Source organism: Sus scrofa, chromosome 1, assembly GCF_054392235.1.
Source record: "Sus scrofa isolate SSC_HxYL_T2T_F1_AM1 chromosome 1, Sscrofa_HxYL_maternal_Yorkshire_Landrace_v2.0, whole genome shotgun sequence".
NCBI classification, from domain to species: Eukaryota; Metazoa; Chordata; class Mammalia; order Artiodactyla; family Suidae; genus Sus; species Sus scrofa.
In genome coordinates, this window is record NC_139383.1 from 250,786,765 (window position 1) to 250,814,541 (window position 27,777).

A 27,777-nucleotide genomic window follows, 5' to 3' on the forward strand; every position below is an offset into this window, starting at 1 on the left:
CCTCGCTCAGTGGGTTCAGGGTCCAGCGTTACCATGAGCTGTGGTGTAGGTTGCAGACACAGCTCGGATCCCATGTTGCTGTGGCTGTGACGTAGGCCAGCGGCTACAGCTCTGATTAGACCCTTAGCCTGGGAACCTCCATATGCGGCAGGTGCGGCCCTAAAAAGACAAAAAAACCCAAATAAATAAATAAATAAACAATAAAAATAAAAATGAAAAACAAATAAAAAAAATAGCTTCTAACACAGCCTAGTGGCCAAGAAGTCCCATCCTTCTCTCCCCTTTCAGCAAACTGTGACTCAGCTCTTGAAATCAGCTTGGTAGCTCTTGCAAGGATACCTGCCTCTCCAGGAGTGATGCTTCAATTAAGACTGTACAGGCAGAGGACCGGGCAGTGATACTCGTGGCTTTAGAGTCAGATGACCCGGATCTCAGATCTACCACCTACCAGCTGTATGACCTTGGATTAGTCCTTTCATCTTCCTGAGCATCAATTTCTCATTACTAAAATGGAGTGGACTATCCAATTTGCAGAATTCTAATAAATATTAGAGCTAAGATATAGGAAGTGCTTGGAACACAGAGGCCCTCAAAAAATGGTGGCTGCTAGCAGGTAGTCCAAGACATATATTATCTTCCTAATAATATATATTCTCTGACCACTTGGGTGAGGGCAAGGAGGTCTACATGCTGACAAGCCAGTTCTCTGTGTATTTACTCAGTGTGTGAATACAGTGTTCAAGGCCACCCTAACCAAGATGAAATGTGGTGGCCAGTGGCCACTGTGAGGGCAGAACCCCCGCCTTACCTGCAGGAGCTGTATAGGATTGCGTTCCTGGCTGATACTCCAGACCTTGTCAGAGAGACTGTTCATGACATTGATTTGCTCCCCACAGGACTCGATTTGCTCCCTGTACACCTGGAGGGCAAGCTGTGTGTTTTTATCAATAAATTTCTTGGCCAGAGCTTCTTCTTCATCAAGTAGCAATCTGAGTTCAGTGAATTTCCCTGTCAGCCAGGTTTTACTTGACTCTGCATGAGCCTGAAAAAAATTAAAAGATAAACAAAAAAACCAGATGCAGATGTTATGATTGCCAACCAGGAAATCCAAAATTATCAACATGAAAAAAACGTAACTTCTAAAAAGTGAGTTCAGCACTTATTAAAAGCTTTCCTAGTACCACCTAGAACCAACTAGAAAATGCATGGAGAAATAAAGACCTTTTATTTATTTATTTATTTATTTAATTTTGTTTGCTTTTTAGGGTCGTACCTGCGGCATACGGAAGTTCCCAGGCTAGGGGTTGAGTCAGGGCTGCAGCCGCTGGCCTGTGCCACAGCCACAGCAACATGGGATCTGAGCCACATCTGCAACCTACACCGCAGCTCATGGCAATTCCATTGAGAAAGACCAGGGATCAAACCTGCATCTTCATGGATACTAGTCGGATTTGTTCTGACAATGGGAACTCCAAGACTTTTTTTAAAACAGTAGGAAAAAATAGCAAAATATTTAAAACTAAACTTGGAGTTCCTGTGGTGGCGCAGTGGTTAACGAATCCGACTAGGAACCATGAGGTTGCGGGTTCGGTCCCTGCCCTTGCTCAGTGGGTTAAAGATCCGGCGTTGCCATGAGCTGTGGTGTAGGTTGCAGACGCGGCTCGGATCCTGCGTTGCTGTGGCTCTGGCATAGGCTGGCAGCTACAGCTCCGATTCGACCCCTAGCCTGGGAACCTCCATATGCCTGAGAGCGGCCGAAGAAATGGCAAAAAAAGACAAAAAAACAAAAAACAAAAAACTAAACAAAAATTCTGAAGGCCTAGATAAACAAAAGCATAAAATTCATATAAAAAAATCTGAATGCATGGAAGAAAAAAAAACATATTCCTGGCTGGGAAGATTGATTACTATAAAGATGCCATTTGTCTCCAAATTAGTCTATAAATTGGATGAAATCCCAATTAAATATGCAGATTAAACAAATGTTAATCTATTATCAGGAGAATAAGCACAAGGGAAGCCAAAACTTGCTTTTAAAACATCAATGAAGAATAAGCTGCCTTATTAGATATCAAAGCAAACTGTAAAGTTACAGGATTTAAAACCATGCAGCTTAGGCATAGACAAAAAGATTAAGAGCACAGAATAGTTTAGAAAAGAATATATAAGAGTTCCTGCCATAGCACAGTGGGTTAAGAATCTGACTGCAGGGAGTTCCTGATGTGGCTCATGGGGTTAAGAACCTGATGTATATCCGAGGATACAGGTTTGATCCATGGCCTTGCTCAGTGGGTTGGCCTTGCTCAGTGGGTTAAGAATCTGGCACTGCTACAAGCTGTGGCATAGGTCAAAGCTGTGGCTCAGATTCAATCCCTGGCCCGGGAACTTCCATATACTGCAGGTGCAGCCATAAAATTTAAAAAAAAAAAAAATTTTTTTTTTTTTTTTTTTTTTTTAGCCAGCACACTAAGAGTCTGTAAGGGTGTGTGGAATAGGCACTTACATACACACCTTACATACACTGCAGGTAGTAGTGTCTACTAGCACTGCATTTTTACAAGGTGATATGTTAACATGACATTTTTAAGCACTTAAATCCTTTGATCCTCATGTAGGAACTGATCCTAGAAAATGGTTTCACATGTGCACAAGGATTTGTGTACCAAGATGCTCACCATAGCATTGTTGGTGATAGAGAAAAGCTGTTCAAAATTTTCATTATGAGATATATAAATTATGCTGCTTTCATACAAGGAAATAACATTTAGTGATTAAAATGAGTGCAGTGTTCTCACACGTGCTACAACATGGGTGAACTTTAAAGACATTATACTAAATGAAATAAGCCAGACACAGAAGGACAAATATTACATGGTTCTGCTTATGTGAAATGTCTAGAATAGGCCAATGCATAGAGATAGGAAGTAGATGAGAGGTTACCAGGGGCTAGTGGGAGGGGAATGGGAATAAGTGCTTAATGATTACCGGGTTTATGTTTGGGGGTAACAAAAAAAAGTTTTGGAAAGAGTACTGATGGTTGTACAACACTGCAAATGTAAGTGTTGATGCCACTGAATTATACACTGAAAAATGGTTAAGGAGTTCCCTTGTGGCACAGCCGGTTAAGGATCTGGTGTTGTCACTGCCGTGGCTTACTGCTGTGGTGTGGGATTTGATCCCTGGCCTGGGAACTTCCACATGCCTTGGGTACAGCCAAAAAAATTGGTTAAAATGGTAACTTTTATGGTATGTGTACTTCCCCCCCCCCAAAGAATACAGTGGACCTGTATGTCCTGTTGTGGGAAGCTCTCTAAGACATCATGTGAAAAAGGACAAGTTGCAAAAATAATACATATAGGATGGTCCCATTTATGTAAAAGATAACCAAAAACTATACAGATATATGCATCTGTATGTTTGCAAGTGCATTTAAAATGTTTGTTAGTTGTGGTCATGTCTGGGAAGAGGTGTGGGGCTGGGGGAACGGTCAAAAAGGACTCTGTACTTTCCATAGCTCTACACTATCTTTCTTTTTTTTTTTTGGTCTTTTTAGGGCCACACCCTTGGCATATGGAGGTTCCCAGGCTAGGGGTTGCATTGGAACTGTAGCCGCCAGCCTACGCCACAGCCACAGCAACATCAGATCTGAGCCGCATCTGCGACCGACACCACAGCTCACGGCAACACCAGACACCACTGAGCGAGGCCAGGGATCAAACCCGCAACCTCATGGTTCCCAGTCAGATTGTTTCTGCTCCTCTACACTATCTTCTAATATACTATTTAAATTCTTAAAAATGAGCATGTGTTCATATATTACGAATATAATTAAAAAATAAAATCATTAAAAAAAATTAGTCCAGCTTCCTTCCTCAGCCCAATTGTCTGTGCGGCCCACCCACATAGCAGAAAGCCCCTTAGCCCCCTGGGCAGGCATGGGGGTGGGCACACTCCCCAGTGATGCCATGTTCTCTTCTTAGTGGGACAGGAACTGTGGTTTGGCAGCATCTAGGGGATTGGTTTCCCAAAGTCCGTGTTTCCTGTATCATGTTCTAGGCAGTGCTCAGGCTCTGAGGCTAGCTTATACCACCACATGCCACATAGATTAAATTGGCTTTGGGTTGGCTTGGGAATTTGTCTACATTTAACAACGTGGTTTCCATGGGTCAGTGATCCTGGACAAAATATATCTTTGTTGAATGACTAAATGAAGGAAAGAAAATGGGTTCTAAACCCTTGATTTCTCAACACATTTTGGAGGCAATATATGTAAACAGAGGACCTTTCTGTAGAAACTGAGAGCAAATCTCTTTTCAACCAAACTGTGTTCCAAGCAGCTTCTACAGATCCACTTTGTAAAGAATATACAAAATCAGCTTAATGACACTATGCATTGCTATAAGTCCCGGCGTAGAAACACATCCACCATAAGAAAATTTAAGGTGTAAGCAGATGAGGCTGATTATGCAATATGGCTTAAAAAAAAAAAAGATGGAAAGAATTCTGGCAATCAAACAAGAAAGTACATTGTCTGGTCTGGGACACATTAGTTCAAAGTGAAACTGAATCCCAGATCCAGCTGGGCTAGTGTTTGGACACTGCTGGGCAGAGCCTGGCAGAGAGTAGTTGAGGGTCTAAGAACTGTGGGAGAAAAAATCCTTGAGCAGCGTTAAAGCCCTGGTCATGGGAAGATGAGGAGTTTTGCATTATGGAGAGCTGGCTGCTACATGAATCCATCTCTGCCCAGGGTCTTGGATGCCCGTCTGGCTCCTGTGGATGGTAAGAAGCCTATGAGGAGAATGGAGAGAGTGGTTTTGCTGAAAAGTCAGTATGACTTGGGACAGTCTTGCTGCGATCACCTCTCACAGGTTGCCACCAGGGAAAGACGCATGCTCTCCAGCCCTGCCCGGGCCATGTTAGCTCTGGTGTCTCCCAGACTCTGACTTAGGCAGCAGCCCACAGGGGAGGCAGGGGGTGGCCATGCTCAGCAGGGCTGATGGAGTCTAGAGGCATCGTCAAGATCAACAGCACAGCCTGGCCAAGTCCTCATCTTCCCATTCCCAGTCTGGCAAAAGTTGGTTTATGTCAAACTGCTGGCCCCCTGACCCCATGCTGTGATTCAGTCCCTACAGTGCTGGTGGGTCGCAGGGAAAGTCACAGAGACCAAAACTGAGGCTGTTTATTTTACTCCCAGTCTAGGCCTCCGTGTCTCATGTTCACTTCCTGTCTGGAGGGCTGAGGGGCGGACGCCTACAGGCCCAATTTCCAGGATCCTCTTTCAGGCTGGGTTTGATCAACGGGAAGAGGAACTAGAGGGAGGTCAGAGGGTGAGGGAAAGGGAGCAGCCAGGGTATCCCTCCCACAAGGGCCATGTTGCATTCCTGAGTCGCCTCCAACCTCCGGCTCTCACAGGACAAGCCCACTCTGGTTCCAGCTCCTGCCTAGGTGGCCCCGACTCCTGCTCTCTGCGAATACCACCCGTTCCCTTGTCCCTGTAGGCAGGGTTGTAGGTGCTTCCTGCCAGTGCTAACTGCCTCACCACTGCTGGGTTGGTTTCTCTGCCTCTCCCCTGTTGTGTCTCCATTACCTGCATTTGTCCCCTCTGTCCCAAACCCTCCAAGTGGTTCCCATCTTCCTGAGTGGACAGTGATGGATCCAGTTGTGGCCCCAGGTCCCCCATGCCCTCCTACATGGCCAATGATACATTATCTCCTCTTCCCATGCACCCTCATTTCCAAGGGCCTTTGAGCACTGACAGCCTATGCCCATTCTTTTTTATTTTTATTTATCTTTTGTCTTTTTTTTGGTCTTTTTTTAGGGCCGCACCTGTGGCATATGGAGGTTCCCAGGCTAGGGGTTGAATCGGAGCTGTAGCTGCCAGCCTACGCCAGAGCCAGAGCAATGCCAGATCTGAGCTGTGTCTGAGACCTACACCACAGCTCACGGCAACACCAGATTCTCAACTCACTGAGAGAGGCCAGGGATGGGACCCGCAACTTTATGGTTCCTAGTTGGATTTGTTTCCACTGCACCACGATGGGAACTCCCCTATGCCCATCCTAAATCCCTACCAGGTGGTTTGGATTCAATAGACAGTTACCAACCTGAAACATATATATATATAATGTATTTATATACCTTTTGGTCATTGTTTACAAAAGTATCAAAAGCTCACCATGGAAAATTGGAAGATTTGAAAGAAGACTATAACTACTTCGCCATAGTGTCATCTCATCCCAGTGTGAGTAAAAAGTTAGGGTGGCAGGCAAGTGTCAATTCCTTTTTTCCATTCACCTGGCATGTACCAGCCCCTGAGGAGCCATGATGGGGAAGCAAACAGTCTATTAACAAAGATGTCAGAGAAAACCATTGAATGGGTGTTGGTTAGGGATTAATGATCAAGTCCCTGATTGCTCTCTGGAAAGGAGTGGTTGGCTAGGCCTGGTTGGCTAGGGCTTCTGAATACTAGACTTTGAACAATTATAAACTTTATTGGTTTTAATTTGTTTACCAAGCTGTTTTATGGATTAATTTTCAGGCAAGTGGCCTTTTTCCTAGAACTGCCTCTGTGTAAGCAAGGATACAGAGGCATGGTTGCAGACCTGCCACAAACCATAGCTGCCACAGTTCAGCGGAATACATAAGAGTCCCTATAAAATCTGTGCCAGCTGAGCCAGGTGATTCACTTCTAGGAACGTGTCCCAGAGGAAATACATCAAGGCACCAAATAGCACTGCGGTGCTGTTTTACATGAGTGACAAACCAGAGGTGATTGAAAAGTTCAACATTAGGAAAATGGCTTCATGAATCCTGGTCGATATCATAGAATATACAGCCTCTAATTAATAAAGAACTTTTGTTGTTGTTGTTGTCTTTTTAGGGCCGCACCCGCAGCATATGGAGGTTCCCAGGCCAGGGGTCGAATCAGAGCTGTAGCCACTGGCCTACGCCACAGCCACAGCCATGCAGGATCCAAGCCGAATCTGCAACCTACCCACAGCTCACGGCAACGCCAGATCCTTGACCCACTGAGCAAGGCTAGGGATCAAACCCGCAACCTCACCGTTCCTAGTTGCATTCCTTTCTGCTGCACCACGATGGGAACTCCCAGATAAAGAACTTTTAATGACACAGGAAAGGTTCGGGTCTTAAACAAAAACAAAATCCCTGTATGTAAAATGACATATAGTTTTGGTCAACAAGGAAGAAGGAATTGACATGGGAAATCCCCCTCCCTACTTCAAACTCATGGAAATGCTGATAAAATGAGCAGATTTAAAAATTAGCTGACGAAGTTAAAAAAAACAAACAAACCCATAAACCAAACAATCCACAATCAAGTAAACAACAACAAAAAAGGAATCGTCAGGTGCCAAAAACAAAGAGGGAATTGGACATCAGATCTGTGGGTGGGAGCTGAGCTGTGTGACCTGGGAGGGGTGGAGGTGGAGGGCCATATGAGAGCCCAGCACACAGGGGCCTGGTCACCTAAGAGGTCATTCTGGGCACCTGGTGTCATTCCATCTGGGAGTAAGAAGGGGGGCCACCTGCCCCACATCAAAACAAATTTACTGAGAGCTGCTCCATCTGTGAGCTAGGCACCAATAAAACTCCACTCATTGGCCTGGGGAATGGGCAAGGAATCTTGTCATCCAGCCAGGGTCACGCACCACCTTTGTAACTTCCTACAAATCTGTAATTATTTCAATTTTTATTTTTAATTTTTGCTTTTTAGGGCCACACTTATGGCATATGGAGGTTCCCAGGCTAGGGGTCCAATTGGAGCTATAGCTGCCAGCCTACACCACACTCACAGCAATGCAGGATCCGAGCCATGTCTGCGACCTACACCACAGCTCATGGTAATGTCAGATCCTTAACCCCCTGAGCGAGGCCAGGAATCGAAACCGAAACCTCATGGTTACTAGTCGGATTTGTTTCCACTGCACCACAACTCCTATAATTATTTCAAAACAAGGTTTAAAAGTTGGAGAGAAGGTTCAAAGAAAGAAAATCATTCCTTAGATTAAGCTGAAACCTAACCCCTTAGACTTGCCACATGGATCCTCTTTCCTCAGGGGCCCCCAAATATATCTGCTCAGAGATTTCCAGATAGGGAGCCTGTGCCTCAGCTCAGTTATGCTGGATCCACAGCCTAAAGCATTTCCCCCATCCCTTTGGGTGTGCCAGCTTTCAGTTCCCAAATCCTTTTGAAGGCACATATTTGCCTGAGCCCAGAGTCCTGCTCTTGAAGACACAGCATGATTAATAATTAAGCTGGGGCCACAGTAAATCACCACAGTCCCCAGCAAACTGGGGTGTGCAGTCACCTGAAAGATAACGGATGCTGGGCAAACAGGGGGCCAATTCTGTGGCCTGGTCTGGGCCTCAGCATCTCCACTCCACTGTAGGCCTGGCCTCAGGAAGCCCGGGTGCCAGCTACTTCCATGGTCAGATCCCATCTCTCTGCCTGACTTGTGGTCAGTCTGGGGTCACAGAGCCCTCAGCGAGATGGGCCCTGGGAGGACATCTCCACCCCCTGCCCCCCCCCGACCCCCATCCTCACTTTGACTAGAGGCAGCTGAGGCTGAGAAGGGAAGGGACTGGCCCTGTTCACCAAAAAGGCCCCTAAAGAGCAATAATGTTTTCACAGTCAAAACAGCAGCTTGGATAATGTCAGCCTCAAATTCCCACAGAAGAATCCACTTAAACATCATTGCGAAAGGAGAAGCCTGAGAAAAGCACATATTTATATATTTATTCCTATTTGCTTTCTTTCAACAGTAAAACCTAAACAGCGATTTACATCTTCCTTACCTTGTATTTTTGCTTTGCCTAAGGCACTCTGGGGTGCAGGGAATGGCAGAAAAAAAAGGCTGTTGATCAATTTTTTCAGGCGTTGCGGGGCAAGGCTAGGGCACTGGGCAGAGGTAGGTTCACCACAAAGCTGATGAAACAGAAGCCCCAGGCCCTTCCCTAGCATGGCCCCTTCATGGTCTTGCAACCAATTTTGTGTTCTTTTTCTCAAAAGGGCCCCCTAAATTATAAAAGCCCCAGGCCCCACCAAACTGGATCCACTCCTTTGAGGCTGGTTTCCATTTTCCCTTGGAAATGGACTCCGTATTGGGGAGAACCGTGCATCCGAGGGGAAACATGGACAGCGCAGTAAGAATAAGGAATAATCAGCTACTTGCCTTGAGCTTCTCAGCAGCGTCTTCTATCTGGGTTATGTTGCCAACTTGCTGCTGCTTCTTGGATGCCAACTGCATTAAACATTCTTGGGTGAGGTTCTGCATGTGAAGGAGTTAGGAGAAAAGTCTCAATGCTGTCAATTTTGAAGTAACAAGGCACCCAGGGCTCATCTCCTCCCACCTTTGTATTTTTTTCAGCTGAGGTATCTGAGAGTCAGCAGGTGAGGTAACTTGCCCAAAGTCATGAGGCAAGTCAGAGGATGAGCTGGAGCTAGGGCCCCCTTGCTTCTCAGAGGCTCGCACCAGGTATTTACCAAACCTTGATGTGTCCCCTTTTTTCTAGGACAGTCTTGTTTGTGACCTGCTTTTCCAGACCCTCAAATAGGATTTTTTTTTTTTTTTTTTTTTGTCTTTTTGCTATTTCTTGGGCCGCTCTCGCGGCATATGGAGGTTCCCAGGCTAGGGGTCTAATCGGAGCTGTAGCCACCGGCCTACACCAGAGCCACAGCAACGTGGGATCCGAGCCGCGTCTGCAACCTACACCACAGCTCACGGCAACGCCGGATCGTTAACCCACTGAGCAAGGGCAGGGATCGAACCCGCAACCTCATGGTTCCTAGTCGGATTCGTTAACCCCTGCGCCACGACGGGAACTCCCTCAAATAGGCAGGCGGCTTGGGGTCAGGCGAAGAGCTTTCCCCTAATGCTAATGAGTACCTGATACTTGCCTGGCCCTGTGCTAGGAGCTGCCCTCATGGAACTTGCATCCAGGGTTGATCTGTGATCCTCTGGCCTGGACTGGGGTTCAGAGGACATGCATGTGAGAGAGGTCCCCTACCAGAGATGGCTCCCTTCCACATCATTGCTTTCTGCAATTGCTATTTCTCCAAAGCCTGCTCTGGGACCCTCTCCCCCCCAGATGTGACCTTACCTCTATCTTCTCACCGCTTGCCTTACACTTAGCTCTTGGGCCAACTTGCAGCTTCCTGAGGGCAGGCCAGCTCCATTCTTAGCTTCCCCATAGGGACCAGGGTGGATCACCCAGAAGTGTTTGCTAAATTGAGCATACTTACAAGGGGCTGCCACCTTCAAGTGGAGAGCTGGAGCCACTCAGCAAGTTATGAGCCCAAGCCCCAGAGGCAGACTGAATCGCCTAGATCTGAGTCCAGCTCTTCTTCCCTATGACCTGGGCCAGTGACCTCACCTTTCTAAACCTCAGTTCCATCCCCTGGCAAAAGGGGCTAACCCCATAGGGTTGCCGTAGAGAATAAGTACACAAAATGCTTGCTGTAGTGCTTGGAAGAGGCAGTGCTCAACAGGTGTAACCAGTATTGTGTTTTAGTATCCAACAGGCGCTTGCGACTGTGTGCACAGTTTTATTCTACATGGGGGAGTAGAGTGCGGTGGGCTTGGAAATACAAGTAACCCAAGTATAAGCCATAGCCTCAACTGTCAGGAGTACATCCTTTCCCGTGATTTCTAAGCCTTCAAGTCCAGCTCCTGTCCATCAGTCAAGGACAACCCAGCCTCCTGGTGCCTGTGCTCTCCAGACACAGGGTGCTTTTCCTGTCTAGGTACCTGGCAAAACCCCATTTATAATTTTCATGGGCAGTTCCAGTGGCACCTCCTCCAGGAAGTCTTCCTGGGCTTCCTGTCCCTGCCTCTTTGGCTCCCACTGACCCCTGTCTCAGGCTTCCCAATTACAATACCTATCATACTGTATTGCGACTGTTTGTTCTCCCAATACCGGCCAAGGAACTCCTCCAGGTCAGGGGAGAACTGTTCTATTCCTTGACTCATGGTACAAGGTATGTGCTGAATGGATGTCTGAGGAAGGAATGAATGGGCAGATAGATGACAAATGAACAAACAGGTGAGTGGGTGGGTATATGGATGCCTTTTAGAACCAGAAGCCATATTTCTGAAAGCAGCCTTGTTAATTCTGAAAACAGTGGCGTTTGGGGTTTTTTTGTTTTGTTTTTTTCTTTTTTAGGGCCGAACCCATGGCACATGGAGGTTCCCACGCTAGGGGTCAAATCGGAGCTGTAGCTGCTGGCCACAGCCACAGCAACACAGGATCTGAGCCATGTCTGCAACCTAACCACAGCTCACAGCAACATCCACAGCAATGGATCCTTAACCCATTGAGCAAGGCCAGGGATTGAACCTGCCTCCTCATGGATGTTACTCAGGTTCGTTAACCACTGAGCTATGATGGGAACTCCTGAAAACAGCATTTTGAAGAGTTTATTATTATTATAGCCATTTTCTAGATAAGAAAAAATTAAGACGTTGGAAGCAGAGGCAGGCCTTGAATCTGGACTCCACCTGCTAGATCGGGCCCCACATAGCCCATTCGCACCTTGGAGCTCCAAGGGTGACACAATGTGATGGCATTAAGTCTTGCTGTGCAGGGGATAGGTCAGGGTGAGGCTAAGTTAATCATGGGTGACTTCCTGAAGGTGGAAGTGGTAGAATCAACGTGACAGAAAGGCCTAGCCCAGAGAGGTGGAGGGATTTGACCAGAGTCAGGGGACAAATTTGGCCACAAGGCTGGAACAAGAGTCCAGAGCCCCTTCCACTATTAGGATTAAGCATGGGTGAGAGCGCCAACGTGAGATCGGCCCATAACGGGCAGTCCTGGGTTCAAGACCTGTCTCTGCCTCCAGAACCTTCCTCTTCCTGTGAAGCGGTCGTCCTGCGGTTATGAGCGTGGAAGGGAGCGGGCGTGGAGGGGGAGGGGCAGAACGGCTTAGGCAGAGGGCCATCGAGGCTTCTCCCCAGGGCCATGGGGCGGTCCACAGCCCCTCTGAATTCCAGGAGGCAAGACCAGAGGAGGTGTTTGTGTGGCTTTCTGGGGCTAGACGCCTGTTTTCTAAGTGGGACGGATTTTTTTCATCTGTTACAAGGCAGATTTTCTTCCAGCCCTAAGGCAGCGTGGTGGGCCCGCTGCGGTGGAGGAGGTTCGGGATATCAAGTTCTCACTCACAAACCCACCTTTTTCTGAAGCTAAAAGATGGCCTTGGCTCACTGCCGCCTTTCCTTGGGCTTCAGTTTCTCTTTCTGAACAGGTCGGTCGTCTAGAGAGTCTCTGGGCCGCCTCGGGGGCCCTACCGGGAACTGTCAGGGGACCCGGCACGCCCTTCCCCGCCCGTTGCTCCCAGGCTCGCGCCCCCGCGTCCCCACCTGCACGCGCGCCGCTTCCTCCAGCACCAGGCAGACCGGGTGACCGCGGTGCGCGCCCAGCACCGGGCAAAGCGCGCACACGCAGCGGCGGCAACGGCGGCAGAAGAGCTCGGCCACGCGGTCGCCGTGCTCGCGGCAGCGCCGGCCGTGCGCTTCCTCAGGGTCCCCCCGGCCGAGCCCCTCAGGTGTCCCGCTTAACGCCGCTGCGCCCGCCATTCACCCCCAAGTTTGGGGTTGCCGCCGAGCCGCAAAGGGTCGGCGGGGAATCGAAAGCGGAGCGGTGGGGCGGGGCACTCCCGGCCGGCCCAGTTCCGGCAGGGAGAGACAGATGGCAGGGCGCTGCGTGCACGTCGGAGAACAGCCGCGGTATCGTCACCCTCCTGAGAGCACGATGCTCTCCTGACATCACGATGCTCTCCTGCTGAAGCTCGCCTGGGCAGTAAGAGCTCAGGCCTGGTCTCCTGGCTCTGTGTCTGGCCTGGAAGCAGCCACAGCACAAATGGGGGCTCACTTCTAATGGGCTAACTGGAAGGAGGTGGGCTTCCTCGTTCAGTGACACTCGTCCAGTCCTGATCAGAAAACTGCCGCCCTTTGGAAGGGACCATAATTGGCTCTGGCCTTCCAGGATGTTGCACATTTATCTGCACTTTTCACTTTCCCTACTTCTTTCTCTTTTGGCCTTTCCCCAAGAGAAATAACCGTTCCTCAATTGTGAGAGACACTCTGGAAACTCCAATTCCCCTCACATAAAGCTTCGGCATTCTCAGAGTGTAAATTGGTACAGGCATTGAAGAAAAGGGTATGGAGGTTTCTCAAAAATTAAAAATAAAACTACCACATGATCCAGCAATCCTACTTCTGAGTATATCTAAAGAATATGAAGTCGGTATCTCAGATATCTGCATTCCTATGTTTATTGCAGCATTATCTACAATTGACAAGGTATGGAAACAACCCAAAGTGTCTATCAATGGTTAAAGAAGGTATGGTATGTGTATGGATATATAGTGAAATGTTATTCAGATTTAAAAGAGGAAATCCTGCCATTTTCAAAATGAATGAGCCTGGAAGGCATTATGCTAAGTGAAATAAACCAAAGACAAATGCTGTATGATATCTAAATATGTGGAATCTTTTTTAAAAAAAGATTTCTATTTATCCTCATAGAAGCAGAGTAGAAAGGTTTTTGCCAGGAGCTGGTGGAAAGGGTGGGGTCGGGGAAAGGGTACAGACTTTCAGTTATGGAATGCCTAAGTTCTGGGGATCTAATGAACAGCATGGTGGCTACAGTTAGTAATACTATACTGTAATTTAGTACAGTTCAACAATTTGAAGTGTGTTGAGAGTGGATCTCAAATGTTCTCACCATACGCAAAAAAATGTTGATGACTATGAGGTAATGAATGTGTTAATTAATTTGTGTTAATTATTTCATGGTGTATTCATATATTAAATCATCACATTGTATACTTGAAGAAATCACCAACAACCTAAATATATGCAATTTTTGTCCATCATACCTCAATAAATCTAAAAGTCTCGGCTCCCACTTACAAGGCCCTTGGCTCTTTTTTTTTTTTTTTTTTTTTAAAGGAGCTAGGGGTCAAATCGGAGCTATAGCCGCGGGCCTTCGCCACAGCCACAGCCACAACCACGCCAGATCCGAGCCTCATCTTCGACCTATACCACAGCTCATGGCAATGCCAGATCCTTAACCCACTGAGTGAGGCCAGGGATCAAACCCGAGTCCTCATGGATACTAGTTGGATTCGTTAACCTCTGAGCCACGATGGGAACTCCCTGGCCCTTGGCTCTTAATACCCTTGCTCTCTGCCCTGTCTATACCCCATCCTTTGCTTGTTTCACCAGGGAGCAGGTGGTTTTCTCCCCTTGGGACACTCTTTTCTTCAAATGCCCTTTGCTGCATTTACTCTTATTTATTTGTCATCTTTCTGCCTAAGTATCCTCTCCAGGAAGCCTCCCTTGTTTCTTCTCCGAGAACAGCCTGCGTGTCCCCTACTCTGGCCCTCCCCTTCCTTCCGACCACAACTGAAAACTCTTTGGAGGTCAGGAACCAAGTCCGACTTTCCTGTTTCACAGCCAAGTTTCTGACCCACACAAGTAGTTCCTCACAGGTATTTTCAAAAGTTCACTTTATGCCAACTTGCTTTTACGAAGACCTACATTAGTGCTTGTTTTCACTAACAGAAAGAAATCTGAGGAAGATTTTCACTTTATGAAAAAAAGACAAAAAGAGAAAAGAACATTCAGTGTTCATTTTGCAGCATGCCGTTACAGAGGCAGCATGCACCCCGTGGCACCCCAAGCAGTGAACATGGCCCAGCAAATTCCTTCTCCAGGAACTACACACAGCATCTTAACATCAAGCTGCCATAGCTTTGAACTGTGTCTATGAGCATCTGTGGGTTATCTTGATTTATTTTGTGTATCTGTTAGCAAGATGTGATAAGGTAATTGCTTCTTCCAGTTTGACTTGTGAAAGGTTTCATGAGAACCCTCTCCTCTCAGACAGTGAGGGAAACCTGTCACTGGTATTTATGAAACAAATCAAGGGACGCTCCATCTATTAAAATGTCTAGGCATATGTTGTTTATTATTTTGTTACCTTCTTTCCATTGCACAATTCCACATCTATTTATTTTCACTTTTATTTTTTTTTTTACAAAGGTACAAGGAATTTCAGAAACAACATTAAAACAATCAAACTGTTTCAGGCACGGTTTCTTATTAAAAGCATAGATCGATTTCTGACTTCCCGCTTCCCTCTATGATACAATCCCAATGATTGTAGAGCTGAGGTGGATACACCCCAAAGCTCATCTCCCAATGCTGTCTTCATTCTCAGAAAGGTCCTGAGTCAACAGGCAGGGGGCTCTTAGGGCATGGAGTAAGGAGATGAGTACATATTCTGCTTGCCCTGAGCCTGAGGGCCCCGCAAAGGCTGGGCGAGTTCCACTTCATCAGTCAAGACCAAAAATGTAATTTTAAAAAATGGCTTAAAAAAATATCTGATAAAAATTACCTATCCCTCTCCCTTGTTGTGAAATAATTTAAATAATTTATTGTAGATGTAAAAAAAAAAAAACAAAACAAGAAAAAGAAGTTTGTTCTTGGATGCCTTCGCATTGCTTTCAAGCATGAAGTCTAGGTCCCTTAGGGATGGGGAGAGCTTGAGAAGGAAGGGATGGCTCTGGGCAGAGGAGGCATGCGGGAAGCTCCCAGACTAGCCCTACCTCCATGCTTTGCAGCCAGTACTGTGGGCTTGATGATTCTTCATTCTCTGGGGCTAGGTCTTCCCTTCTGATCTTGGAGATACCAATACCCAGCTGACTCATAGGAGAGTAGGATGTGTCAGTGAGTGGGGGTGGGAGGGCTTGTAAACTCTAAAGTGCCGGCCACAAATGAGGTGAGAGAGGTAGCCCCCTCCAGTGAAGCTCTGCTCCCTACAATTCTGGGATTTAGCCTTTGGCAAGCTTGGCGGGCCCCTAGTGACTGAGTAAACACAAGGAATGTGGGCATCTGGTATGTGTGGGCAGACAAGGGGACTCAGCCATGGCTAAGGGAAGGGGAAATCAGAAGCACAGAGCCCTTATTGTGTTGCAGCTGGGGGTCCGAGACACCTAGGACAATGCTTCTTGACTTTTTTAGGAGCTTCCAGCCTGGACTTAGAAGATCGGGTTGGAGTCCCAAATCCTGTCTGGTGCTCATTGTTCTCATCTTTACTGCAGATAGGACCAGCCCAGTGAGTCTCTATCCTCACCGAACTGCAGAATCACCTGGGAACTTATAAAAACATACACAAGGCCAGGCCCTACTCTGGAGCTTGGGCCTCAATTGGTCTGGGGTTGGGTCTGGACCCTGGCATTTCCTAAATGCTCCCAAGGGAATTCTAATGTACAGCCTGACTTGAAACCTACCAGGCTAGGTGGCCTCCTGCAGTCCCCATCTTAGCTCCAGGATCGCCCTGTGCAATGGGCAAAACTCATCGTCTGCAGCTCTTTGGTAAGGAGGGGCACATTTAACGTCCCAGTCTCTACTGGGCTGTTGTAAAAGAGAACCATGGAGACAGGGCTCAGAAACCGATTTACAAAGGAGGGACACAGAAAAACCCTCAGGCTGAAAGGGAAGGTCAGGGTCATCTGGTCCCACTTCCTTGCCCAGTGCAGTCATCCCTCTCCAGCAGCCCTCATGGGTGGGCGGCCATTCAGTTCTGCTGGAACACTTCCGGTGCTGGGGGCTCCCTATCTCCTGGGGAATCTCTTCTGTGACTTTGAGCTGATATCTGCCTACATCATCCTGGAGGAGGCAGGCTCTATGCCCTGAGGACTTTGGTGGTGGCTGTCAGTGGTCCTGGGCACCACTCTGCTGTCTGCATCGCCACATGAGCAATAGTGTCTACCCACATGTAGCTGATTCTGGTGAAAAAAGCATGGCCTCCTGTTTGTGTTCTACGATGAGGCTGAACCTTGAGTTACTTCCCTGAAAGTAAACTTCCTCTGCCCTTTGTCAAAGTCTTTTGAGTCCCTGCAGCAAACCCAGATCATCACCCTACATGTAGTTTTCCTCAAGTCATGGCCAAGGTTTCTTATCTCAGGTGGCAGATTCTACAGAAGGCAGTGCATTCCTGGGGCCCCCTGGTTTAGATGAAGAAAGTGAGACCCAAGAGGAGGTGACTTGCAAGAGGTCACTGAGCAACTTGGGGGCACAGCTGAGGCCAGAACCAATAGATTCCTGCCCCGTGGGCTGAGAATTGCACAACTGCTGCAGCATAAACAGCAAACAGACAGACCCAGGAGACCAGGAGCTCAGCTCAGCTGTGCCATGAACTCTCTGGGGACCTTGATAACTTGCCTTTCTCTGGGTCTCAGTTTCCCTACCTGTAAAATAAGGAAGTTGGGCCACATCACTGGGTTTCAAACTTCTAATTTTTTTTTCTTTTAGTAGCAGAATTACATAGCCCATGGAAGTCAATATATAAAACAGAGGAGGGGAGCTGTCTGGTTGGAATGCGGGTCGGGGGCACTAGCTTTTCACATAGCCTTCACCCCTTGCGATGGACCTCAGTTTGAAATCCACAGGCAGGTTCACCTCCTAGGTCCTTCCAGCTCTAACTTTCTACAGTGTTCTTCCCCTTGAGAAGTTGTCATGGACCCTTCAAAACAATTCAACAGAAGGCAAGGCATCATCTAAGAAGAGTCAATTCAGACACTGTTGTTTCAAGAAGGCAAATAGAAAATCGGCACCAGGTCCCACTGGAATCTTTCAGCGACCAAGAGTTTTGCTTCTGGTAAAAAATATAGAAATTGTGGCAGTCTCGGGGAACCTGCGGTTTGGTTCCGGACCTCCACGTGGAGCCAAGTGGTGTCCCTGAGGGCGGAGGAGGGCAGAGGCCTCTGCTCAGAACCTTTCTGAGCCCATCCGCAAGTTTTTGATCTCCAGTTCCAGTTGTTTGGCCTGGACCTCGCGCTGGGTCAACAGCTCTCGGAGCCTTCGGATCTCCTCCTGTTGCCGATAGAACATCTGCAGCAGCTGGGAAAGCACAGAGCAGAGGAGAAGGTCACCTGCGTGCCCAGGGATGCAAGGGGCAGGATATCAGCTGAAAGAATTAAACACTGCTCCTTTTGACTCAGAAAGATAGGAGGATTAAATTAGAATGGCTGAAACCTGAGGGGCTTCAGAGATCTTTTACAAAAACCTTGTTTTCTTCCCTCAGTAAATGAAAATTTAAAAGACTTGACACTTCAGACATTTTTGGCCTCCTTAGATTGCCATGTGAGTGGAACAAAAGATATGTGGCCCTGAAGTTTTGGAGATGGAAGTTTTCACTGTGCGACCTCCAGCAAGTTACTTACCCTCTCTGAACTTCGATTTCCTCCTCTGAAACTAGAGGTCAGAAAACTAACCTCAGCAACATTACAATATTGCTGCTATAGAGAATGGTACTAGATGTCCAACAGGTGTCCCCCACTAAAGATCATCATTATTCCACTGGATGCTGATAACACCCCTATGGGGGTGGTATTATTAGTACCCTCCTCTTCACCACTGAGGAAACCAAAGCCAATACGAGATTCAGCCCTCAGGTCCCAGGCCCTGGAGTTAGCAGTCAGTAGAGCCAGGATCAGAATCCTGCTGTGAGACTCTGGCCCTTGTGGTTTTAGCTACTACATACTGACTTCCAGGGCTGTTGAGAAAACCCAGTAGATACAGAAAATATATCCAAAGTGCCTCCCTACCCAGAATGTGGCACACAGTAAACACTTAGCAAATGCTGACTGTGAGAGCACAGAAAATCCTAGAGTATCAGAACTGGAAGGGTCTTTAATATCCACCAAGTCAAACCCTCTTCATTTTACAGATGGTTCCCCACCACCTGTAAGGAAACCCACCACCTTGGCATACAGATGGTGCTTATTATCTGTTTGTTGAGTGAATTAGCAAAATGCGTTGAGCGGCTAGGCTAGGCCATGCAGCTGGTTATTTTTCTCACCCATTTTCCTCCCTCCTGATTCCAGCGGCTCACAGCTGCCTTCCCTCCCCATGCAGACCCACCCGACCCGTGTTCACACCTCATTCTCTGTCTTTGGTGGGGGGCATTCGAAGATGTCAAAGCCATTTGTGAGCCAACTTTTCTTCTCCTCCAGCCTGTGTTCTGTTGCCCACTTTGGCGACCTCTCCTCTAGCAGAGAGAAAGGCCTCTGGCCATCTTCTGCAACCAGCCTTTCTGTCTGGTTGAAGAGCCGAGGCGAGGTGGGGGCTGTGGAGTTGGAGAGAGGTCTCTCTGGGGGCAGAGGCCGGGGGCTCAGCAGCTCGGAGCCAGGCCTAAGGGACATCAGGACTGGCCCTGGGAGGGAGGCAAAGGGCTGTGTGAGGACTGAGTGCCCCTGAGCAGATGGCAAAGGGGCACTGACACACACAGGCACACACAGGCAGAGCCACATGCAGGCAGAGAGATACACGTGACAGGTGTGGCAGATTCGGCCACATACAGACAGACACAAACCCACAGACTAGGGCAATCTGAGTACAAGTGCATATTTCTGTGATTACCAAGCAAGGCTTGGTTTGCAGGAGCTGCCCCAAACTCCGTAAGCTCCTCAGGCAAAGCCTTAACTGTGTTCTGTAACGACAGTCTGGCCTGGGTTGCACTCTGCCATCTACCAGGGCATGAATTCTGCCAACACCCCGAGAAGCAGGGGAGATAGGCACCACAGATACAATGAGGAAACAGAGCCCAGAGAGAAGCGAGACTGAGAGATAACACATAAAAGGAAGAGGGTAGCAGGAAGCTGCAGGGTGGGAGTGGGGGTGGGAGCATGCGCTGCCTTGCCCTGCGCTGCCCTTGTGTTCACCGGCCAGGGAGGGAAAGTCAGGGCAGGCAGAGTGGACAGAAGGGCTGCTGCCTAGAGGGTCTCTGGGGTCAAACAGTAATTGCAGAGGTAGCCAGAGGATGGGTGGGGCAGCATCCAGCGGAGATTATCCAGTCACTGCACAGCCCGGGGTTTAAAGATGTTTTCCATGGAGCAAAATCCCTTAATTCAGAGGGAGTTTCCTGAGCCACCTGGGACAAGCCCCTCCCTTCCTGGACCCATTTGTGACTAACCAGTGGGGACCAGTGGTCAAGGACCAGTCCTCTAGGGTTACAGGAGAACATAAACACCAGCCAAAAACTTCCCAGCTACTTGGGGCCACTGCATTGACTCCCCACATTCGCCCGAGGCCCTTTCTCACCTTTATTTATTCCATTGAGCCACTCCTGGGCCGTCATAGAGGGCTGGGCACCTGGCGTGGGTGGGTAGATGTCCTCTTGGTAGGATTCTGACTGTGGGAGAATCAGGACAGTGAGGGCGGAGAGCCCCCTTAGTGATCTGGGGGTGCAGCTCTCCCTAACCTCTGTGAGCTGAGGAAACTGAGGCCCAGAGAGAGCAAAGTGACAGGCCCAAGGTCACAGAGTAACTCAAGAGCAGAGGTGGGCTGACAGTCGGGACTCCTAGCTCCCAGGGACAGCTCACTGACCAGGAGAAAGGCCTTTCCTTTGAGGCTATCAGATGCCCTGTTGCTGCCCTAGGGGGGTGGGCTCCAGGGTCCGAGTCCTGGGGTCCTTCTTTCTCCTGGAAGGATTCCCCACCTCCCTTGCAGACAGCCCCGCCACCCTTACCCGTCGGGGTACAATCATGGATATGGGCTCAATGAGGCTTTTGGTTGTAATCAGCTTGTAGAAGCGGAAGATCTCGCAGGAGGACACTTCGAGACCTCTCTTCGGCATAACACCTGCGGACAGACAGCCAAGGGGGGCCCAGAGGTTCCTCAGGGTGGGCTGCACACCTGGAAGTGAACAGAGACCACCCTCCTCCCACCGCCCTTCCTTCAACAAACAGTCCCACACTGGGCCAGGCCCTGTGCTGGGGAAAAGGGGTTGAAATCATTCAGACTCTGCCCCTACTTTCGAGGATTTAAGTGATTTTAGCTGAATCTTTACAGGCAGTGTGCTCTGCTCAACACTCTCCATTGCCATCCCCACAGTTCCCCACCCAGATGCTCTTAAGAGATTGACTCCAGCTTCCCTTTGATTAGTCTTAACATGCTATCTTTTGTGTGTGTGTGTGTCTTTTTAGGGCCATACCTGGGGCATATGGAAGTTCCCAGACTAGGGGTCAAATTGGAGCTGCAGATGACTTCCTATGCCACAGCCACAGAAAAATCAGATCTGAGTCATGTCTGCAAACTATACCACAGCTCATGGCAACGCCAGATCCTTAACCCACTGAGTGAGGCCAGAGATTGAACCCTCCTCCTCATGGATAATAGTCGGGTTTGTTACCACTGACCCATGATGGGAGCGCCTTAACATGCTATCTTTCTCTATTCCTTTACTGGTTTTTTTTGTTTTTTTGCTTTTTTTGCTTTATAGGGCCATACCATACCTGCAGCATATGGAGGTTCCCAGGCTAGAGGTTGAATTGGAGCTGCAGCCACTGGTCTACACCACAGCCACAGCAACTTGGGATCCAAGCTTTATTTGAGACCTACACCACAGCTGAATCTTTAACCCACTGAGGGAGTCCTCATGGATACTAGTGGGGTTCGTTACTGCTGAGCCACAAAAGGAACTCTGCCATCCATTTACTTTTTTTTTTTTGTCTTTTTAAGGCTGCACCTGTGGCACATGGAGGTTCCCAGGCTAGGGGTCGAATCCGAGCTACAGCTGCCAGCCTACACTACAGCCATAGCAACACAGGATCCGAGTTGCATCTGCAACCTACACCATAGCTCACAGCAATGCTGGATATTTAACCTACTGAGCAAGACCAGGGATTGAACCTGCATCTTCATGGATGCTAGTCAGGTTCATTTCCCCTGAGCCACGACAGGAACTCCCATCCCTTTACTTTTAATCAAGCTGTGTCTTTATGTATACGTTTCCTGTAGACTGCATATAGTTGTATCTTTTTTTTTTTGTTGTTGTTATTTTTTTTTTTATCCCTGAACACACTTAAAAAGTAGGGCCTCTCTCTTAGGTCAGTGCCTCCTATTGCCTTGCTGCTGTTTGGGCTAGAGCACCTTCATCTTCTGCCCATGCTGTGCTCAGCTTCCCTTTTGGCTCCTCAAGTCTTGCCTCCTCCAGGAACCCCTCCCTGACTTCCTCCTGTGTGATCCCAGAGAACCTCCCACACATCTCAACTAGAATTCTCATCAACTCAGAAAGCTGATCTGGGAGTTCCCGTCGTGGCGCAGTGGTTAACAAATCCGACTAGGAACCATGAGGTTGCGGGTTCGGTCCCTGCCCTTGCTCAGTGGGTTAATGATCCGGCGTTGCTGTGAGCTGTGGTATAGGTTGCAGACACGGCTCGGATCCCGCGTTGCTGTGGCTCTGGCGTAGGCCGGTGGCTACAGCTCCGATTCGACCCCTAGCCTGGGAACCTCCATATGCCGCGGGAGCAGCCCAAGAAATGGCAAAAAGACAAAAAGACAAAAAGACAAAAAAAAAAGAAAGCTGATCTGCTCTCTCCATTCTGGAATGTGAGCCCCTCCAGGTCCCCCTGCATCTGACTTATCTTTGTCTCCCGAGGCCCCCAGTGGCCTTGGTGTCCCACACTCACCTATCCCCTTCTGTGGGTTATAGGAGCGGTATTCGGTCAGGTAGTTCAGGTGCGGTTTGTCAGCGCTCACCTCATAATAGCGGATGTTTCCATCTCCCTGAGGAGAGGAAGGTACAATTCAGAGCTGGGTCCCATCAGCCCCCCTACTGGCCCCCATTGCCATGTAGTAGAAACCTGGCATTCACTCTGAGTCAAGAGTTGGCAAAGCCACCTCACACAAGGGCACACCAAAGAACTGCCACTAAGGCAGTGGAGGGGGGGTTCCTAATTTTAACACTCAATCCTCTCAACCAAGACCCGAAGCCCACCCATGTGCCTCCAAGGCAGAGGCTCTGGGAGCACAGGCCTGAGCCCTACTCCCATCTGAATCACACCCAAAGGTCAGAAGTGGGGTGTCCTGAGACTGTCCAGGGGGTCTTACCCCTGGGGCAGTTCTGGTTGTTACTGTCATAATGACTGGGCAGAGGTGGGTGGGCATGGCTCCTGGCATTGGTGGATGGGGGCCAGGGATGCCAAATACAGGAGAGTCCTACTCAATGAAGACCCACTCTGCTCCAAATTGGAAGGTGCCACTGCTGAGAAACACCAACTGGTCCTTTCTCATCTGGACCCAGAACTGGGGAGGGTCTAGCTCAGGGTGGCTGCCCAAAGTCCTGGCCCCAGGTGTTCCTGTGGAGCCAGAAAGGTGGGGACTCAGCAGGGGTGAGAGTATCCAGCCACTCTTGCCTGCCCCTGCCCCTGCCCCTGCCCTGCACCCCAAGGGTCCCAGGCTGCTGTCTGGTCACCAAAGGGACTAGGCTTGGGGTAGTTCTGCCTCCCGCCTCAGGGGTCCAGGCAGCCACCTCCATCCCGTGCCAGACTGACCTTCCCCACCACGTAGAGCATGTTGGTGTCCGGGTCATAGAAGGGAAACAGCACACCTGAGGAGCCATCCAGGTCCTCCTCCGTGAGAGGCACAGAGAGGTCGTCCTGCAAGGGAAGGGAGACCAGGAAGGCCCGTGGGTCCCTCACAGAGGCCTTGATGGTGTTCTCTGAGATAAGATTTCCTCCCACAGGGCTGTGTGTGCATGTGCGTGCGTGTATGTGTGTGTGTGTGTGTGTGTGAGAGAGAGAGAGAGAGAAAGAGAGAGAAAGATCCCCACCTTTTCTCTTTCCAGCCTTTTGCCTTTAATGAATCACTTCTCAAACACATGATGTCACTCCAGCCCTCGCCCTCCTGCTTTAGATCTACTATAGTAGAAGGAGATTCAGAGAGAGGGGAAGTGATTTGTCCAACTCTGGCCAAGGGCTCCTTCAAAACAATCCTACTTGGCCTGGCTCCTCCTTCAACCCCCCCCCCCCCGCCCCCACCGCCCCAAGGGCCTTGACCAGGCACACACGCCTCCCTATTTCATTCCAAGTCATCACTCCAGCTGTTCCCTCCTCTCAGAAGGCCCTCTCCTCCCATCCCCTCAATCCTAGTCCCTGACCCAGCCAGCTCCCCTCCCCCACACGGAGGCTTCCCCTGGGTCCTGACCCCTCCCCGTCCTTGAATGACAAGAGGCGCAAGGTCTGGGCAGGCACCAGCAGGCTGTTAGCGGCGTCTCCCTGGTTTTCATCAATCAATCCCATCAGCCAGTGCACGCGTGAATGAACAAATGACGTCAGGGCGCAGCTGAGGGGGCGCTGGTGGGGTTGCTCAAAAGACTCACCTGATCCCACAGGGCCATCTGCCGGTTGTTCCATCGGGATGTGCCCGTGGACAGCAGCTTCTTCAGGTTCCCCAGAAACAGCACTTTGTTGGCCCGGTGCCCCTTGTAACTGGCTTCCTGCAGGGGTGGACATGTGTAGCCAGGGAGTCCCTGCCTTTGCTTCTGCTACTTCTCCACCTGGAATTCCTTCCTTTCCCGTCCCAGCTCTGCCTGGAGAATCATGCTAGAGATACCACCTCCAGGAAGCCTTCTTGGGTCTCTCCCATCCGCAGGGAATCTCTCCCACTATTTTTGTTTATAGAGTTCTTTTTCTGAGCTAGAACAGAAGCAAATTCTGGCCCAGCTCCATGTTCTTCTAGAAGATTATGACGGAGTACCCACTATATGCAAGGCATGGGGCTGGGTGGGCCCTGGCACTTGGCTTATCTCATTTAATCCTCCCAGAGGAAGGACTAGTGGTCCATTGCTGCAGATGAGAAAATAGAGGCTCAGAGAGCAGTACGTGCTTGTCTAAGGTCTCATAGTGGATAAACAGTGGTGCCCTGAGGTCTCTTGACACCATGCCATGCCTCCTGACAGAGCCGAGGCATAGTGACAAGCTTTGGAGGTAGACCAGGTTCAAGTCCCAGCTTCTGATATGGGCCAGCAAGTCACTTAGCCTCTTTGGCTTCAGTTGCCTCATCTGAAAAATGGGGATGGCATCGTCTACACCTCCCAGCAGATGGGATCACGCATCTGGCTTGACCAGAACCACGGACGGCATTACTGCCCTGTTCTCAGAAACCTCCCCCGTTCCCACTCCATTCCTTGCTCCTCCCACCCCGAGCCAGACACCAGCCCAGCACTGACCTGGAGCACAGCCCCTGCTCGGGGGTCGAGAACCCGAATCTTTCGGTCTTTACAGGCAGTGGCCAGCAGGCTGCCGTTGGTGTTGAAGGACATGGAGAGGATCACGTCTTGGTGACAGGTAATGGTCCTCACGGGGCTCATGATTACAGACTCCTTTGTATCCAGGTTCCAGACCATCACCTACATGGCAGCGAGCCGGCTCTGAGCACAGCAGGCACCCCACCCCACCCAGACTCACACACCAGCCAGGCTGCAGTGAAACGCGGTATCCCCAGGAGGGAAGCCACAGATGGCAGTCTGGCCAAGAGGCCTCAGGTGGGAGGATGGATCTGCCGGCTAAGGCTGCCATGTGGCAGGAGGGGGAGGCTGGGAGTCAGGCTATCTGGCCGTGAAAAGAAAACACCATCTGTTTGGAGCAGTGAAACATCCATGCTGGGAGGACCCAACGGGACTGGCTCGTCTGGAGGGTTCAGTCATTAGCAACCATTTCCACCACACAGGTAAAAGGGGCTGCCGTGGTGAGCTGCACAGGCTGTGTGCTGCACAGCTCTGGGGAAACCCATTCCCATAGTCTATAATGTAAATAGTGCCCCCTGGAGTTGTGTGCAGAATACACTGTATAACTATAGGCAATAGCATACCCTACATAAACAGATAATAAAGCATGTCTGATCAGAAAGCGGAAAAGGTCCTCTCAGCCACTCCTATCCCATCCTCTTATCCATCACTGAGGCCCTGAGCTACATCTGTAAAGCCCTACAGAGAGTGGCCCAAGAAATAGCAACAACAACAACAACAACAAAAAGACAAAAAGACAAAAAAAAAAAAAAAAAAAAAAAAAGAATCTAGGTCTCCTTGGGAGTTCCAGTTGTGGCTCAGTGTTAACGAACCCAACCCTTATCCATGAAGATGCGGGTTCGATCCCTGGCCCCCGCTCAGTGGGTTAAGGATCCAGTGTCGCCATGAGCTCTTATGTATGTTGCAGACATAGCTTGATCCCTGCATTGCTGTGGCTGTGGTGTAGGCCAAGAGCTGCAGCTCTGATTCAACCCCTAGCTTGAGATATTCCATATGCTGGCAGGTTCCCCATCCACAGGGCTTCCAGCTTGTTAGCTTGGCAGTCAATGGAGCAGGGGGAGGCTTCTCCAGGTGTGATGCTTCACATTCTCTCCAGGAAGACAATGGATTGAATAGTGACCCCCAAAACTCATGTCTACCTGGAACTCAGAATGTCATATTATTTGGAAATGGGTCTTTGAGGATGTAATGAGTTACAATGAGGTCACACTGGGTTTGGGTGGACCCTAAATCCAGTGACTCAGGTCCTTATAAGAAGAGGAGAGGACGCAGATACACAGAGAAGGCAGAAGACAGAAGCGGATTGGAGTGGTCCAGCTACAAATCAAAGAATGCTTGGAACCACTAGAAGCTAGAAGAAGCACAGGATTCTGCCCTAGAGTCTTTGGAAAAAGTATGACCCTCCTAACACCCTGATTTTGGATTTCTGGTCTCCAGAACTGTGTGAGAATCCATTTGTTTGTCTGTTTTGCTCTTTTTAGGGCATGGGTGGCCTATGGAAATTCCCAGGCTAGGGGTCTAATCGGAGCTGCAACTGCCTGCCTACACTACAGCCATAGCAACGTAGGATCCGAGCCTCATCTGTGACCTACACCACAGCTCACAGCAACACCAGATCCTTAACCTTCTGAGCGAGGCCAAGGATCGAACCTGAGTCCTCACGGATACTAGTTGGATTCGTTTCCATTGCACCACTACAGGAACTCCTGAGAATACATTTCTGTTGTCTTAACCCACTTGATTTGGTCCTGTGTCAAGGCAGCCTCAGGAAGCTAACATACAGACCTACCTTGTAGTCATAGCCGGAGCTGAAGAGGATGTTGGCGGCTGTGGGGTGCCACTCCACCAGGCCCACTCTGCGGGCGTGGCCAACCAGCTCCTTCTTGCAGGCTGTGAGGTTCTTTGTCATCAGCTGCTTGGGGATGTCCCAGATTTTAATCTGTCAGGGGAGACACAGCCCAAGGGCAGTGTTAGCCAGGGTTACCTCGGTATCCCCACAACCCCAAGCTACAGAACAGGCAGTGCTCAGCAGAAGGGCCAGGAGAACTCTCTGTATCTACATGTCACTCAGTGGAGAGGCAGCTGGGACCCCTCAGAGGGACAGGGGCTTAGCTAAGGTCCTCCAGCCTCAGCAGGGGCTGGAGGTGAGCCCAGGCCTCTGATAATCCTTGCAATCCTAATGACCTGAGGCAGTGGGTGAATGGATGGGACACAGGCCTGATTCCCAGGCTGGATGTCAGAGCATATTGGCGTCCCAGCCTAGAATATCCCTTAAAGTACAGTAGGCTACCCCATCCTGGTCCCAAAGGCTTAGGGTATAGCTTCGAATGCCAAGGGGAAGAGTTTATGCTATTTCCTCAGGCCATTAGGGAGCCAGAGCTGTCTCTGGAGCAAGACAGGGCAGGGAAAACCTCTTCGTTTATAGGGGCCCCTTTGGATGTCCTGGAAGAGAAAAGACTCAAGGCCAGAAGGCAGGGTTGGATGGGGTCACAGGCTTATATTTCACAGTGAGGGCCTCGTAGGAGGGGCTGCAGCTTCCTTCCAGAGTAGGGTTGTTGAGGATGGAAGGGGCTTACATGGTAGAAAATAAGCTCCCCTTCATGGAGGCAGAGAAATGGAGGCACAGAGCGATGCTGCAGAGGGTGACAAAGTTTTTCCAAA

General features: G+C 49.3%; 2 protein-coding genes across 4 annotated transcripts in view; both read right to left on the bottom strand.

Moving 5' to 3' along the window:
* TRIM14 (tripartite motif containing 14) overlaps positions 1-12,675 on the bottom strand; it is a 32,844-nt gene extending 20,169 nt beyond the window's left edge. For 2 of the 3 annotated variants that reach the window (XM_003122031.5, XM_084990604.1), the window contains exons 1-3: positions 12,378-12,675; positions 9,195-9,290; positions 809-1,042 (exon numbers count right to left, since the gene is read on the bottom strand). In XM_003122031.5, coding sequence (XP_003122079.1) covers positions 809-1,042; positions 9,195-9,290; positions 12,378-12,593 — 546 coding nt within the window. In that variant the 5' untranslated portion in view covers positions 12,594-12,675. Of the gene's footprint in view, positions 1-808; positions 1,043-9,194; positions 9,291-12,188 lie in introns of all 3 variants that reach the window. The other variant, XM_005660266.4, reaches the window with a different exon arrangement.
* A 2,289-nt stretch (positions 12,676-14,964) lies between these two features.
* The window catches only part of CORO2A (coronin 2A), a 53,614-nt gene continuing 40,801 nt past the window's right edge, over positions 14,965-27,777 (bottom strand). The window contains exons 4-12 of the mRNA XM_005660267.4: positions 26,906-27,055; positions 25,039-25,218; positions 24,190-24,306; positions 23,363-23,467; positions 22,499-22,595; positions 20,557-20,669; positions 20,130-20,220; positions 18,968-19,242; positions 14,965-17,927 (exon numbers count right to left, since the gene is read on the bottom strand). Coding sequence (XP_005660324.1) covers positions 17,796-17,927; positions 18,968-19,242; positions 20,130-20,220; positions 20,557-20,669; positions 22,499-22,595; positions 23,363-23,467; positions 24,190-24,306; positions 25,039-25,218; positions 26,906-27,055 — 1,260 coding nt within the window. The 3' untranslated portion in view covers positions 14,965-17,795. The remainder of the gene's footprint in view (positions 17,928-18,967; positions 19,243-20,129; positions 20,221-20,556; positions 20,670-22,498; positions 22,596-23,362; positions 23,468-24,189; positions 24,307-25,038; positions 25,219-26,905; positions 27,056-27,777) is intronic.